Here is a 17,470-nt window from a genome sequence, read left to right on the forward strand (position 1 = left end):
ATGGCCATAGGAAATGACTCTTCAGTGACCGAGTTTATCCTGCTGGGTTTAACACAACAGCCAGAACTCCAGCTGCCTCTCTTCTTCATTTTCTTAGGATTCTATGTAGTCACCATGGTGGGGAACATGGGCTTGATTTTTCTGATTGGTCTGAATCCTCACCTGCACACTCCCATGTACTACTTTCTCTTCAACCTTTCCTTCATTGATTTCTGCTACTCCTCTGTCATAATCCCTAGAATGCTGATGAGTTTTGTAAAGGAGAACATCATCTCTTATGCAGAGTGCATGACACAGCTCTGTTTCTTCTCTTTCTTTGTTATCGATGAGTGCTATGTTTTGACATCAATGGCCTATGACCGGTATGTGGCCATCTGTAAGCCCCTGCTCTACAAGGTCACCATGTCCCATCAGGTCTGCCTCATGCTGATGGTGGGAACATATGTGATGGGGTTTGTGGGTGCCATTGCCCACACCGGTTGTATGCTGAGACTCAGCTTCTGTGATGGCAACATCGTCAATCATTACATGTGTGACATACCTCCTCTTCTCCAGCTCTCTTGCACAAGCACGTATATCAATGAGGTTATGGTTTTCATTGTGGTGGGCATCAATGTAATAGTGCCCAGTCTCACTATCTCCATTTCTTACACCTTGATCCTCTCCAACATATTCCATATCCGTTCTACAGAGGGCAGGTCCAAAGCCTTCAGTACCTGTAGCTCTCACATAGTTACTGTTTCTCTCTTCTTTGGAGCATCGGCATTCATGTACCTTAAGCCCTCTCCTGCTGGGTCTCTGGATCGAGATAAAGTATCCACAGTTTTTTATACCATCGTGGGGCCAATGATGAATCCTTTTATTTACAGTCTAAGGAACAAAGATGTTAAAATTGCACTGAGTAAGACTTTGAAGAAAAGGGTGTTCTCATAAATGGAAACTGTCTTAGTTCCAGATTCCAAATCCTAGCAAGGGCATACAGTGTATGAAGCTATGGAGGGAACAGTAAGAAGTCAAAGTAGAAATGCAAATGATTCAAATAATAGGGTAAATTAATTATTTATAAATCACTGCACACAAACAATATAAAGAAGAGGGATCAGTCCTTTATCTTTTCATAGAAGGTAAAAAGGAGTTCACTTGTCATTCTTCTGCTTATTTTCAGAAGTCATTAACTTTTAAGTATAAAGGGTTGTACGTTGGTAAATCCAGAAATGGTAAATTCTGAGATTTTTGGCTGAGGCATGCTTGGAATTCCTGTGAAGCTTTGTCATGGATATATAGACTTTGGTGGACTTGAGATTTGGTTTTTATTCATTCATTTAATAAACCTTCATTGGGGGTGAAAAAAAAGGCTGTGGGGGAGTGAGAGTTGTCTATTAGACTGCTGTAGGACATTTTGTTTAGGGAGATTCTTTTGTTTCCCCAAAGAAGATAAAAATAGAAAGATTCCCTTTTCCCTCTGGTCTCTGGTCTCAAGGGAGTGTGGTAAAGGGAGATTTCCTTCTGATCCTAGATCCTAAGGACAAGAAATTAAGGTAACTTTTTAGAGCTATCAGGAATAAAAGGAACACTGGGTTTTGCCTCTTGGGATTTCAGGGCAGGAAATATAGATAATGGGAGAGGCTGTATTAGTAGAAGAATTTTTGTCCTTTTCGCAAATAGTCCTAAAAATCTTAAATCCTTTTAGCAATCAGCATTTTCCCTTTATTATTTCCACTGTCCCTTTTGTCTCAGAAGTTTAATGGCACAAACAATACAGTAATTTCATCAACAAATAGATTCTGAGCACCTATCCTAGACAAGCTCTGTTGTTAAACATCGTGGATATAGTGGTAAGTAAGACATGCAATGTCTGTGCTCTCACAGGGCAGATAGAGTTGTTTTCTCAGTCTTGAGTTTTGAGATTTCTTGATATATTCTGAATGCAAAGTATATCAGACATGTGGTTTAAATATTTTCTCCTAACTTATCTTGTCTTTTCATTCTCTTTTTTTTTAAAAAGATTTTGTTTATTTATTCATGAGAGACATGAGAGAGGGGCAGAGACATTGGCAGAGGGAGAAGCAGGCTCCCTGTGGGGAACCTGATGTGAGACTAGATTCCAGGACCCCGGGATCTTGACCTGAGCTGAAAGCAGGTGCTCAACCACTGAGTCACCCAGGTGTTCCTCTTTTCATTCTCTTAATATTATCTTTCAAAAAGCAGAAAATCTTAATTTTGATGAATTCTAATGTCTCAATTTTTATTATGGCTTGAACGTTTGGGGTCATATTTAACAGGTCTTTTGCTTATCCTAGAGTTCCAAGGATTTCTCTGTTATGTTTACTTCTCTAAGTAGTATGGCATTTAAGTCCATGATCTGTTTTGAATTACTTTTTCTATATGGTGTGGGCTGTTGATCGGAGTAAATGTTTTTGCATATGGATATCTAATTATCCCAGCATCCTTAGTTGAAAAATAGTTCAGACTCAAGTCAACAAAGATATTTGGATCCAGAGGTAGTAGTGGAGAAGGGGAAATGTGTGGCTCTGGCGCTGCTAGGTACTGATGAATGCCTTTGTGCTTCTGAGTGCATTAAATAAAAGTTTGGGAAGGGAATTACTGGGCGAATGGAAAGTCTATGTTTAACTTTTTATGAAACTGCTCAATTGTTTTCAAAAGAGACTCTACTATTATTATATTCCCACTAGCAATATTTGACAATTTTTTCCATATTTTTTGCCAACACTTGGTAATGTCTGTCTTCTTAATCATAGCCATCCAGGTGGTGCAGTAGTATTTCATTTTTTAAAAAATATTATTTATTTATTCATGAGAGACAGAGAGAGAGAGAGAGAGAGAGGGAGAGAGAGAGAGGCAGAGCCACAGGCAGAGGGAGAAGAAGGCTCCATGCTGGCAACCTGTCGCAGTACTGGATCCTGAGTCTTCGGGATCACACCCAGGGCTGAAGGCGGCGCTAAACTGCTCAGCCACCCGGGCTGCCCTCATTTTGGTTTTAATTTGCACATCCTTAATGAATAACACTGAGCATTTTTTCATATGCTTATTAGCCAATTGTATACCTTCTTTGAAATATCAGTTTAAATATTGTGTCTATTTTCTTTTTTCTAATTGAAATGTAGGTGATATAGAGTTTTATATTAATTTTAGGTGTACAATGTAATGAATTGATAATTCTATGTATGATGTAATGATCATCATGGTAAATATAGGTACCATCTGGAACCATACAATGTTGTTAACAATATTATTGACTATATCCCCTATGCTATTCTTTTCATGTCTGTGACATTTTTCTGATTAGGTTATTTCTCTATTCAATATTAAACTGTAAGACACAGTTAAGAAAATGAAAAGTCAAATCATAAACCAAGGATGTATATATTTGATAATGGACTTGTGTTAAGAAAATATAAACAACTCTTATTAGTTCTTATGGTTTATTATTTTTCATTCTTTTACTTTCAACCTACTTTCATTGTTATATTTGAAGCAAGTTTCTTTTAGGTAGCATGTAGTTGAGTTTTTAAATGAACCTTGAAAATCTCTGCTTTTTAATTGGCCTCTCCATTTAATTTGTTTAGACTATTACTGATCTCTTGATGTCTGAGGGCTGACTCTAATATTGCGTTATTTTCTCTTTGTTTCCACTGTTTCTTGTTTCTCTGCTTTTCTTGCCTTCCTATCAATTATTTGACCTCTCTCAGAATTCAACTTTGATTTATACTTAGTGATTGGAGGAAATATCTCTGTCTATATACTCTAGATAGCACAGTATACATATGTAACTTATATGGTCTAGTGGTATTGACATTTTATGACCTGGAATAAAGTGTAGAAAACTTGCTTCTATTTACTTCCCTTTACTCTTTTCCATTAAAAAAAAAAAAAAACTGTCTTTAGGGCAGCCCTGGTGGTGCAGCGGTTTAGCGCTGCCTGCAGCCTGGGGTGTGATCCTGGGAGCCCGGATTGAGTCCCTCTGCCTGTGTCTCTGCCTCTTTCTCTCCCTCTGAATAAATAAATAAATAAATCTTTAAAAAAAATTGTCTTTAGTATTTTTTTCTACATAGAGTGTCACGTCAGATGGTGTAATTACTTTAGCTTCAAATGTCAAAAAATTGTTCTAAAAAATCATGAAGATAGTCTTATTTATCTCTATTTTTCCATAGTCAATAGTTCTTCCTTCCTGGAGTTTCAGGCTTCATCCTGAGATCATTCCTTTCTGTTTCATATACTTTTTAACCATTCTGAAAGGGTCAGTATCTTGACAAATTATGTTACATTTCCTTCATCTGCATAGGTATTTATTTCCCCTTTATTCCTGAAGGATATTGTTAGTGGATATAGAATTCAATATTGATGTTGAGTTTGAGAAATTCTTTATAGATTTTGGATACTAACCTTTTATTAGATAGGTCATTTGCAAATATCTTCTCCCATTCCAAAAGTTGTCTTTAGGCTATGTTGGTTGTTTCCTTCACTGTGCAGAAGCTTTTTATCTTGATGAAGTCCCAATAGCTCATTTTTGCTTGTTTTCCCTGCCTCAGGATATATATCTAGTAAGAAGTTGCTCTGGCTGAGATCAAGAAGTTGCTGCCTGTGTTATCCTCTAGGATTTTGATAATTTCCTGCCTCACATTTAGGTCTTTCATCCATTTTGAATTTGTTTTTGTGTGTGGTATAAGAAAGTGGTCCAATTTCATTCTTTTGCATATTGCTGTGCAGTTTTCCCAACATCGTTTGTTGAAGAGACTGTCTTTTTTTCATTGAATATTCTTTTATAAAATTCAACTTATAAAACTTATAAAGCTCAACACTTGGGGTGCCTGGGCGGCTCAATCAGTTAACCATTTCCAACACTTGATTTTGGCTCAGGTCAGAATCTCAGGGTCCTGAGATCTAGCCTGGCCTTGGGGTCTGAGCTGGGTGTGGAGCCTGCTTGGGATTTTCTTTCTCCCTCTGCACCTACCTCTGCTCAAACGTACACGCTATCTCTCTCTCTCAAAACAAAAACAAAAACTCAACACCAAAATACAATCCAGTTTAAAAATGGGCAGAAGACATGAATAAACATTTCTCTAAAGAGGACATACATACAGATGACTAACAGACACATTAAAGACGCTCAACATCATTCATCATCTGGGAAATATAAGTCAAAACTAGAGTGAAATATTACCTCACGCCAGTCAGAATAGCTAAAATTAACAACACAGGAAACAATGGATGTTGACAAGGATGTGGAGGAAGGGGAACCCTCTTGCACTGTTGGTTGGAAATGCAAACTGGTACAGACAGTCTGGAAAAGAGTATGGAAGTTCCTCAAAAAGATAAAAATAGACTACCCTACAATACAGCAATTGCACTAATAGGTATTTACCTAAAAGATACAAAAACACTGATTTAATGGGATATACACACACCCTGATGTTTATAGCAGCATTATCAACAATAGCCAAATTATGGAAAGAGCTTAAATGCCCATCAACTGATGAATGAATAAAGAATATGTAATTAATATATATATAGTGAAATATTACTCTCTATATATTCACTACATATAGTGAAATATAGTGAAATATTACTCAGCCATAAAAAGAATAAATTCTTGCCATTTGCAGTGATGTGGGTAAGCTAGAGTATACTATGTGAAACAAAATAAATCAGAGAAAGACAAAAGCCATATGATCTCACTCATATGTGGAACTCATTGTAGATACAAAACAATGAACATAGTGGGGAAAAAAAAGAGAGGCAAATCAGAAAACAGACTCTAAACTATCGAGAATAAACTAAGAGTTTCTGGAGGGGAGGTGAATGGTGGAATAGGTGAAATGGGTGATGGGGAGTAAGAAGGGCACTTGTGATGAGCACTTAGTGTTGTATGTAAGTGTTGAATCACTAAATTCTGCACCCGAAAATAATATTACACTGTATGCTAACTGGAATTTAAATAGAAACTTGAAAAAAAAAGAATTCAAAATTGGTAGTTCCTTTATGCTGAAACCCCATTCTTCTTCATTATTTCGGTTGGCTGTCATCTTAATCATTATATCTCTGTAGGTTATTTGTCACTTCTCTCTACCTTCATGGAAGATTTTGTTTTGTTTTCAGTTTTTAAAAATTTGACTATGATGAGCCATGACATGGATTTCTTTGGATTTATTCTGTCTAAGGTTTGCACAGCTCTTGAACTTCTGTTGATTTTGAGAAAATTTTAGCCACTATGTCTGTTAATTTTTGTTTATTTGTTTCAAGTTTTTATTTAAATTCTAGTTAGTTAACATATAGTGTAAAATTGGTTTCAGGAGTAGAATTTAGTGATTCACCACTTACATATAACACCTAGTGCCCATCACAACAAGTGCCCTCCGTAATCTCCATCACCCATTAATCCATCGCCCCCCACTTCTTCTCCAGCAACCCCTAGTTTGTTCTCTCTAGTTAAGAGTATGTTTTACGGTTTGCCTCTCTCTTTTCACCCTATGTTCATTTGTTTTGATTCTTAAATTGCCCATATGAGTGAAATCACATGCTATTTGTCTTTCTCTGACTTATTTCACTTAGCATAATACATTCTAGCTCCAACCATGTCATTGCAAATGGCAAGATACTCTTTTTGATTGCTGAGTAATATTCCATTGTATATGTAAACATTGAGGTGCATGTGCCCTTTCAAATTAATATTCTTGTACCCTTTTGGGTAAGCCACTATGTCTTTGAATATCGTTTTCTGTGTTACTCTCCACTTCTTTTCGTTCCGTGACTCCAAAGACAACAATATTTGTTATTGTTCCATAGGTCCCTGAGGCTCTGCTTACTTTTGTCTAGTCTATTTTTTTTCTGTTATTCACATCATATAATCTCTCTTGATTCACATTTGAGTCCACTGTTTCTTTCCTCTGTTGCTTTAATCTACTCTGAAGTCCATTCTGTGAGTTTTTTATTTCATTTATTGTTAATTTTAGTAAAATTTCTCATCTTTTTAAAATAAAATATAATTTGTTTTTAAAGAAGCGATTCAGATATATCAAGTTCAAAACATTAGTGACACTAGCTGACATTTATTAGGTTAAGATATATATTTTTTAAGATTTTATTTATTTATTTATTCGAGAGAGAGAGAGAGAGAGAGAGACAGAGACAGAGACAGAGATACAGGCAGAGGAAGAAGCAGGTTCCATACAGGGAGCCTGATGTGGGACTTGATCCCGGGTCTCCAGGATCACACCCCAGGCTGAAGGCAGTGCTATACCACTGAGCCACCCGGGCTGCCCTAGGTTAACATATTTAATCAACTCTTTTATTTTTTAATTTTTTAAAAGTTTATTTATGTATTTTAGAGAGAGAGAAGGCATGGGGAAGGAGGGGCAGAGGGAGAGAGAGTCTTAAGCAGACTCTGTGCTGAGTGCAGAGCTAACCGGGCCTCCATCTCACGACCCTGAAAGTATGACTGAAACCAAGAGTCTCACACTCAACCAACTGTGCCACCCAGGTGCCCTAATCAACTATATTAAATACGATATTGATACATAACTGAAATTACAGTCCTTTTTTCCCCCCTCAGTCTTTTTTGATTAAAGTTTTTATTTTGATATGATTATAAATTCATATGCAACTGTAAGAAGTAATAAAGAGAGGTCTGATGTATCATCTCCCCAGTTTCTTCCCCATGGTAACATCCTGCAAAACAGCATTACATATCACAACTAGGATCTTAACATTACCTTTCTATAGTTATACTCACTTCTCTCTCAATCTCCCCTCTTTCTCGACACCTATCAATCATGAATTTGTTGTTATTTATACAATTTTGTCATTTCCAGAATGTCACATAAGTGGAATCATATAGTAGGTAACCTTTGAACATTATTTTTTTCACTCCTTGTAGTTTTCTGAATATCATCCAAATTGTTGCAAGTATTAATAGTTTGCCTCTTTATTACGGGATAGTATTCCATAATATGTAAACACAATAATTTGACCATTCACACTAGAAAGGAAATCCCAGCTGTTTCCAGTTTTTGGCTGTTATGGAAAAAGATGCTATAACATTTGTGCACCAGTTGTTGTATGGACATTTCTAGGATAAATGCTCAGGAGTGCAATTGCTGGGTTGAGTGTTAGTTGCACGTTTAAGCACTTTGAGAAAGAAAAAAAATTTTGCAATTTTGACATAGATGGACTTTGAGGGCATCATGCTAAGTGAGACAAATCAGAGAAAGACAAACACCACGTGACATGACTTTTATGTAGAATCTAAAAAAGCCAAGCTAATAAAAACAGAGTAAAATGGTGGTTACCAGGGCCTAAGGGATGGAGGAATTGGGCAGACATTGTTTAAGGGTACAAACTTCCAACTAATAAATAAATCTTGGAGAGCTAATGCACCGCATAGTGATTATAGTCAGCAATTCTATTATAAACTCCAAAGTTGCTAAGAGGTTAGATTTTTTTTTTTAAAGATTTTATTTATTTATTCATGGGAAACACAGAGAGGAGAGAGAGAGAGAGGGAAAGACACAGGCAGAGGGAGAAACAGACTCCATGCAGGGAGCCTGATGTGGGACTCGATCCCGGGTCTCCAGGATCAGGCCCTGGGCTGAAGGTGGCGCTACACCTCTGAGCCACCCGGGCTGCCCAAGACATTAGATTTTAATTAATCTCATCACACACACCAAAAGAATTATGTGATATGACAGAGGTGTTTGCTAATGCTATGGTGGTAATCATATCACAATTATAAATGTACCAGATTAACACATTATACACTTAAAAACTTCCACAATGTTATATGTTAGCTATATCTCAATTAAAAAAAAAGAAAAGAAAATGAATTACCATTTTTACATTCCCTCCAGCAATATATGAATGATCCAGTTTTTCCACACCTGTGCCATCATTTCGTCACTATATATTATTTTGGTCATTCTGATGGATGTGAAATGATATCTCATTGTGGTTTTAATTTTTATTACTTTCATTCCTGATGATATTGAGCATATTTTCATGTGACCATAATACCTCCAGTGACCCGCCTCTTCATATCTTTTGCCCACTTTCTAAAAGGACTGTTTTGTTGTTGTTGTTTTTACCACAGTTTTGAGAATTCTTTCTTTCTTTCTCTTTCTTTCTTTCTTTCTTTTCTTTCTTTCTTTCTTTCTTCTTTCTTTCTTTCTTTCTTTCTTTCTTTCTTTCTCTTTCTTCTTTCTTTCTTTCTTTCTTTCTTTCTTTCTTTCTCTTTCTTTCTTTCTTCTTTCTTTTCTTTCCTTCTTTCTCTTTCTTTTTCTTCCTTCCTTCCTTCCTTCCTTCCTTCCTTCCTTCCTTCCTTCCTTCCTTCCTTCTTTCCTTCCTGTTGGGTTTTATTTATTTATTTATTTATTTGAGACTCATAGAGAGGCAGAGAGCCAGACAGAGGGAGAAGCAGGCTCCTCGCAGGGAGTCTGATGTGGGACTCAGTCCCCAGGTCGGGATAGTGCCCTAAACTGAATGAAGGCAGATGCTCAACCACTAAGCCACTCAGATGTCCCTCTTTCTCTTTTTAAAAATACATTCTAGATGCAGTCCAGGAAGTCCTTTGTTGGGTGTGTGGATTACAAATATTGTCTATGGTTTATATATTTTTGCTCTTATCTTTGTTATTTCTTTTTTCTGTTTTTTTTTTTTAAGATTTTATTTATTTATTCATGAGAGACACAGAGAGAGAGGCAGAGACACAGGCAGAGGGAGAAGCAGGCTTCCTGAAAGGAGCCTGAGGTGAGACTCGGAGAAGCAGGCTTCCTGCAAGGAGCCTGATGTGATACTCATGATCCCTGGGATCACGCCCTGAGCCAAAGGCAGATGCTCAACTGCTGAGCCACCCAGGCATCCCTTTTTTTTTCTTTTTAAGATTTTATTTATTTATTCCTGAGAGACACAGAGACAGAGATAGAGACATAGGCAGAGGGAGAAGCAGACTCCATGCAGAGAGCCCAATGTGGGACTTGATCCTGGTACTCTTGGATCATGCCCTGAGCCGAAGGCAGATGCTCAACCACTGAGCTACCCAGACATCTCTTTTTTTTAAAGATTTTATTTATTTATTCATGAGACACACACACACACACACACACACAGGAGAGAGGCAGTTTTTTTTTTTTTTCTGTTTTCTTTGGACTTCTGCAACAAGGATTTGTCCATTCTCCTTATTTATTTTTTTATTCATTCATTCCATCATTCATTTATATCATGATGGACGATGGACATTTATTTTGTATTTTATTATTTTTATTATTTTTATATATTTTTTATTTTGTATTTTATTTTATTTTTTTAATGACTCATTTTTGTTTATTTATGATAGACATAGAGAGAGAGAGAGAGAGAGAGAGAGAGAGGCAGAGACACAGGCAGAGGAAGAAGCAGGCTCCATGCAAGGAGCCCGACGCGGGACTCGATCCTGAGACTTCAGGATCACGCCCTGGGCCAAAGGCAGGCGCGAAACCGCTGAGCCACCCAGGGATCCCTGTATTTAAAATTATAATCCATTACTGCTTTATTTCTTTTGTTACTCAAATTATTCAAGTTTCAGCATTGAGAACCCTTCAAATTGGCTCTTCTGTTTCTTTCTTTCTTTCTTTCTTTCTTTCTTCTTTCTTTCTTTCTTTCTTTCTTTCTTTCTTTCTTTCTTTCTTTCTTTCTTCTTTCTTTCTTTCTTTCTTTCTTCTTTCTTTCTTTCTTTCTTTTCTTTCTTTCTTTTTCTTTTCTTTCTCTTTATTCTTTTTCTTTCTTTCTTTTCTTTCTTTTTTAAATATTTATTTATTTGAGAAAAGAGAGGGAGGGAGCAGAGGGAGAGAATCTCAAGCAGACTCCCAGCTGGGTGTGGAGCCCCACACAGGGCTCTATTCCATGACCCTGAGATCATGACCTGAGCCAAAATCAAGAGTCAGACACTTAACCCACTGAGCCACCCAGGTGCCCCAGCTCTTGTGTCTTTTTGATATAACCCTGTGTGTGTGTGTGTGTGTGTGTGTGTGTGTGTAATTCAGCACTTCTTTGCCTCTGGCACCACCAGATGCTTCAGGCTTAGCTTTCCTGCCCAAGTTCTTTTCCTAGCTTCTTTCAATTGATAACATCATGAGAAACCAACATCTGGGCATGTAGTATATTTGGTGCTTCTAGGGTATCATTGTTTCTGGGCCCTTTAAGCTGACAGAACAAGGACATAATGTATATACACATATTTATAAATATCTCCATATGTAATAATCTGTAGCTATATTAAGTCAAACATGAATCCATACTGATGACTCCAATTCTAATCCATTACCACTTGCTTTCTCTCCTTGCTTGTTTGTAAGCTGCCAATTTTCATAGCAAGATAACCTGATTCCTACCATCTGCTATTGATTTACCCAAGAGTTTAAGAAATATTGGTATTAATTTTTCTTAAAATGTTTGGTAGAATTAATCTGTAAAGACTTCTGGTCCGGCTTTTCTTTGTTGGGAGGATTTTGAGTACTTATTTAATCTGCATATTTATTAATAGATGTATTCAGATTTTCTACTTCTTCATGATTAATTCTTGGTAAGTTTTATGTTTCTTGGAATTTATCCATTTATTCTACATTGCAAAATTTGCGAATCTATTTTGTTCATAATAGTTCCTCATGATCTTTCTTATTTCTGGCCATCAGTTTTAAAGTCTATTATTCTATTTTTGATTCTATTTCTTTGAGTATTCTCTCTCTTTTTTCCCTTAGTCTAGCTAGAGGTGTGTCAATTTTGTTTATCTAAAAAAAAAAAAAACTGTTAGTTTTGTAGATTTTTTCCTATTGTTTCCCTGTTTTCTATTTCTTTTATTTCTACTCCAATTTTTATTATATCCCTACTTCTGCTAACTTTGGAATTCGTTTGTTCTATTATTTGCTCTATTATTACTAGATGTATGAGGGAACAGAATATAAAGAACAATAGGTAAATTATTTGGAAGTAATGTTTCCTGAGGGATACTTAGGGATGATACTATACCCATGTTAGTGGCAGCAACCATGTATATAGATTGTGTTCTGTTAATTCTTTTCTATGCAACAAAACATTACAAAATTTAGTATCTTAAAACAGCAATCATTGATTTGGTCGCAAGTCTGGAATTTGTGCCAGATATGGTGAGAAAGGCTCATCTCTTCTTCACTGGTATTCTCCGGGGCAGCCTGAAGTTAGATGGCTCAGTCATATGGCTGGTAAGCCCATACTCATGGTTGTCTCTGAGAACTTAGCTGCCCAGGGCCCAGGGCTTAACACCTCTTCATGTGGGCCTCTCCCCACATGGTCCATGGCTGTCTGCCCTTCCTCAGAGGACCATGAGTAGTTCCAAGAGTAAAGGCCTTCGAAAGCCAGGGTGCGATTGCATTGCCTACAGTGATCCAGCCTGGGAAGTCATCTAGCATCTTCCAAATTCAGAGGGGAGGGGAATGAATGGACGTACTACCTCTTGATGGGAAAGTGTTATCATTTCTTTTCAGGAAGAATATTTGAAATGGATAATGCTGTTGTGGTCATCTTTGGAAAAATACAGTCTGCCTCAATATGTTAGAATTTAGTAAACCTTTGTTGAAAGGTTTGGGGGAGAAAAAGAGAGAAGCTGAGAGAGAGAGAGAGAGAGAATGAGAGAGAATGATCTAAGTTTAAGGAATGCTACTCAAACTTTGGGTAATCCTTATCTCAAAGTGAACTCCCCTTAATTAAAGAGTTAATTAAGAGAACTGGTAAAACCAGTTCTTGAACATCTGACTCCTAAGCTTACACATTTCTACAACATTCTGGGCAAACATTACCTTGTCATAGCTTCTCTAAGTCTGTGCTCCCCTAGTTTTAATATTTCCAGATATTTACCCTATTACATAGCAGAACTTTTAGCAATCATTAAAATGGGAAGTGGATTTAAACTTGGCAATAAATAAAATAAAATAAGTAACAAACTATTTTGAAAGAAATGTTATTTTATTCAATTCTACTACTGCCGGTGAGGGGGACACAATTATATGTTTTACATATTTTCACATTATTTTTAAAAAAGATTTTATTTATTTATTTGACAGAGAGAGAAAGAGAGAAAGAGAGAGAGAACACAAGCAGGGGGAGCGGCAAAGGGAGAGGGACAAGCAGACTCCCGACAACGTGAAGCTTGATCCCAGGACCACAAGAGCCAAAGGCAGACCCTTAACCAATTGAGCCACCCATGTGCCCCAGATTTTCACATTATTGAAACAACATTATTGAAATCATATATCACTTGCATTTTCATTACCTGAATGTCACTGCTGCTGTGCAAGCCCTTCATTCTATGGGACTCCTTAGGCCACCTGATCACATGGTTCACAATTTCCTTTGCACGTTCTACCTTCAGGAGTACTGGTGAACTTCTTCCTCAGAAGCTCCATGCCATAGATGACCAATAATAAGAATTCTTAGTCACTCTTGTAGCATGTCTTTCTCTGCCAGTTATCCTGCCTACATAATGCTTTTGTTTCCTGTCCCTTTGCCATATTCATTAAAAAACAAAAAAATCATTCTGTGCCCTATTTGCATTGCAGGGAGCCTGGGAGAATGATAACCTTATGGAGTCGTCCTCCTTTTGTGAAGTATTGTTTTCACTTTCATTAATACTCAGTAATTCTCTAGTCTGTTTCCCTTAAATTTCAAGTGAACCTGTAGTATTATAAATGATATTATTAATACACCAAGTCTCCTAAATCTAAAAATGAAACCTAAAGATCAAAATACCTAAAAGGAGAAAACAATCAGGAGGAACAAATTGTCTCCTTTCCCCACTGGATGAAAAAAAACCAATGTTCTGACTTGACACATTTATTATGAAGAATGGAGAGTGTCTTGGATTTTCAGATCTTGAATATTGAGTTGAACCAATATTTTATAGTTGATTTTTGGGACATACAAGAGGTATAAGAACTTTATATGTTCTTAAAGTTCTTATAGTCTAGTTATACATGTGACACATTCAATAACTATGTAAGACAGGATAGCTTTAGTGTCATTGTGAAAGTTATAATAGATCAATGTGATGAAGAATCCATGCTGACCAGGTCAGATATGAAGATGGAAGAGTAGAGTTTGAGAGAGTAAAGGATGCTCATCGGGTAGACAGGAATAACATGGTTAGAGCCAAAGTTGAGAAGGGACTGGAATGGCATAGGTACAGTCTTCTTCTGTGATTTATCCTACTTCAACAAAGCAGCCATTTGAAGGGATAGAGGAATGCTTTAGAACAGGACCATGGCTTGTTTTTTTGCACTGCCTCCCATTCTATGTTTGGCTCTCCCTCTATTCCACTTATGCTTAAAACTTACTCTGTGGGAATAATGAATTTATCTGAGCTCCTTTTGGCCTTCCCACAGATATATTAGTAACAAAGGAGATTAACTCTGAATTTTGACTGAGTGCTGCATCTTCTTTCTCTCATTTCTCTCATCATTTCTTTCTCTCTCTCAACTATTATTGGTTCTGTGACCTTGGAAAAGTTATGTCACCTCCTTCAGTTTCAGTTTCCTTATCTGTATAATGTGATCTATAACAGTGTCTTAAAATATAATTCTAAGGAGGAATAATATAAAGTAACAGGCACAGTGCCTTGTACATACATGTGCTCGAAATGATTATGGTTATCATTCCAATTCTAACACCTTTCAGTTTGTTCCCTTTACAATACCTCTACCATCATTCTGTAAAATGCCTCTTCTTCTCCAATGATAACACTCAAGTTAAATACCATTTCTCTCATGTCTAGGATGTTATAATGAGCTATTAACGGGTCATTCTACCATTTGTCTCTTTTCCTCTCTCTTCTCACTTATCCCACATTTTAGCATTTAAGAACGTGACTGCTTCTTCTTCCTATAGAAGAACAGGAGAAATAAAGAACTGGCGTATAATCCAAACTCTTTAGTTTGACATTCAAGGCCCTTTTCAGTCCATAGAGTAGTTCCAGGTCATTTACACACTTTTTTGAACACGGCATGGCTCCACCCACTTATATGGAAAGGTGCTCTAACTAAAGCCTTGACTTACTGTTACCTTGGAGTCCAGAAATATAGATATATTTTGTGGTTGCTTCCTCTGTGTTCAACGAAGATGTCAAAACCCTGCCGATTCTTCAGAGATACTTTGAATCTTAGCTTGTATAATAAGCTCTATCCTTGGCCTGCTTGGTAAGAAACAGGAACATTTATTTTGCACTAGGCATTTAACATTATTATATCATTTAGCCCTCATAAAATCCTACAAAGTAGTTATTTTTAACCTTATTATTAATAGAAGACATTGAGACCCCAAGTATTATAAAATATGCACAAGAGTCTCCATCTACTGACTGGTGGGGTCAAGATTAGAATATACATAGGTCTAACTGGCTTCAAAATCCACCTTATTTCTACTACTTCATTATATTCCATCTTGAGTGCAAGAATAAAGATAATGACATTTTCTAAGTGACCCTGAGCAAGTCACTTTTCTTTTTGTAGTTGTATTTTATCATCTTAAAAATGTGATTTGCTCTCTTAAGTTAGGTGATACATAAGTAAAGTTTCATTTATTGTTTGCTCATTACATTTCTTTTATCGGTATTCTTCAACATGTGCTTTATACTTAACCAGATTATTGCATATAAAATGAAAATAAATCATTTACTAAAACAAACGAGGGTATGAACAGCACTTCACATACCTCTGAGCCATAGAACTTAGATCTTGAAGCTACTATTTGAAGTCACCAAAGCAGTGTTTCCATTTGATAGATGAGTTTGTGACTGAGACCTTGAGAAATGCCACTTGGCCAAAGGGAAGGGGAAGAGTTGTTGGCTGAGCTGAAGCTCGGTTGCAATGACTCCCACTGGAATGATTTCCCTCTCCCCATTTTGCTGTGGGACCGGTTGCTTTCTTGGCAGGCAAATCAAGAGTCCCAGCGCAGGTCAGGGGGGCGGGCTGCCTGCCGGGGACTCCCGCGGGCCTCGGCTCAAAAGTCTTTGCAGAGCCCGCTTGACCTCCTTGTTGCGCAGAGTGTAGATGAAAGGGTTGAGCATGGGAGTGACGATTGTGTAGAAGACCGCAGGGACCCCCGCTCCTGCCCCCCCGGAGCGAGGCTGCAGGTAGATGCAGACAGGTGGCACGTAGTACAGCAGCACCACGGTGAGGTGAGAGGTGCAGGTGGAGAAGGCCCTCCGCCGGCCCCGGGCGGTGCGGATCCGCAGCACCGCCGCCACGATGAAGACATAGGATACGACGATGAGGATCAAGCAACCTGCGGCCACGACGCCAATGTTGGCAAGCATGACAAGCTCATTAACGGTGGTGTCGGCGCAGGCCAGCTTCAGCACCGGGGGGATGTCGCAGAAGAAGTAGGCAATGTGGTGAGGACCGCAGTAGGGCAGGTGGAAGGTGAGGGAGGTGTGGATAGCGGAGTGCACAGCACCTACGGCCCAGGTGGTGCCAGCCAGCCCCGCACACATCCGGCTGTTCATGGCCACTGGGTAGCGCAGGGGTTGGCAGATAGCTAGGTAGCGGTCGTAGGCCATGACCGTGTATAGGAAGCACTCAGTGCTGGCCAGGAGATGGAAGCAGTAAAGCTGTAGAGCACAGCCCTCCAAGGAGATCACCTTCCCATCCACGGTCAGGAGGCCTGCCATGACCTTGGGCACCGTCACTGTAGACAAACAGGCATCCAGGAAGGAGAGGTGCCCCAGGAAGTGGTACATAGGGGAGCAGAGGTGAGGATCAGAGCCCACAGTTAGGAGGATGAGGAGATTCCCAGTCAAGGTGATGCTGTAGGTGAGGAGGAAGAGGAGGAAGAAGAGGCTAGGTTGTTCAGCTGTGTACATCAGCCCCTCCAGGAAGAAGTGGCTCACCACAGTCTGGTTGGGGTCCTCCGTCTCCATGGCCGTCTGCTCACACCCAGAGCGGTTAGTTATCCCCTTTGCAGCAAAACTGACATCAACAAACATAATAAACAGTCATTCCTCTTTGCTGAAATGTCATTGGTCACTGGGCTATGCCAGCCAGCTTGGTCTTGCCCCATAAATGGGAGAAAGATATACAGATTCATTTCACTCTTTGACCTGTTCTAGTGTTTTCTTACTACTGTTTCAAAAATAAATCTTTCAATAGGAGGGATCCACAATCTTTCTAGAAGCACATAAAGGCCTATAATAATTGTTTGGAGAAATGCATTCCCTAAATAACAGCAATAGAACTATGGATTGGGAGTCTTACTCTCAGGGACCATCTCTTTTTTGCAAATATTCCAGAATTGTGATGCCTTCAATCTCCTAATTTACTCTGCCATACTGCAGATATGAATAAGCAGGCTTTTATTGCCATGTGCCACCAGGGAATTGTATCCCATCTTCTGGGGAGGCTTGCCCAGAGTTTGGGTACTGTTTAGTCAGCTGGGAACCCAGCAGTTCCATCCTTCCCTC

At 38.3% G+C, this 17,470-nt stretch overlaps 2 protein-coding genes across 2 annotated transcripts; one reads left to right on the forward strand and one right to left on the reverse strand.

Moving 5' to 3' along the window:
* Positions 1–933, forward strand: LOC144305716 (olfactory receptor 8B3-like). Its single transcript, XM_077884788.1, has one exon. The coding sequence runs from the start codon at positions 1–3 to the stop codon at positions 931–933; it is 933 nt and encodes a 310-aa protein (XP_077740914.1).
* Positions 934–15,967: 15,034 nt separating this feature from the next.
* OR10S1 (olfactory receptor family 10 subfamily S member 1) lies at positions 15,968–16,996 on the reverse strand. The gene has a single exon (XM_077883259.1). The coding sequence runs from the start codon at positions 16,994–16,996 to the stop codon at positions 15,968–15,970; it is 1,029 nt and encodes a 342-aa protein (XP_077739385.1).
* Between the last annotated feature and the right edge of the window lie 474 nt (positions 16,997–17,470).

This window comes from Canis aureus, chromosome 3 (assembly GCF_053574225.1).
Source record: "Canis aureus isolate CA01 chromosome 3, VMU_Caureus_v.1.0, whole genome shotgun sequence".
NCBI lineage: Eukaryota > Metazoa > Chordata > Mammalia > Carnivora > Canidae > Canis > Canis aureus.

Bases quoted from the DNA above. Each gene is read 5' to 3' on its own strand.
- OR10S1 (XM_077883259.1), bottom strand. From the start codon at position 16,996: ATGTTTGTTGATGTCAGTTTTGCTGCAAAGGGGATAACTAACCGCTCT.
- LOC144305716 (XM_077884788.1), top strand. From the start codon at position 1: ATGGCCATAGGAAATGACTCTTCAGTGACCGAGTTTATCCTGCTGGGT.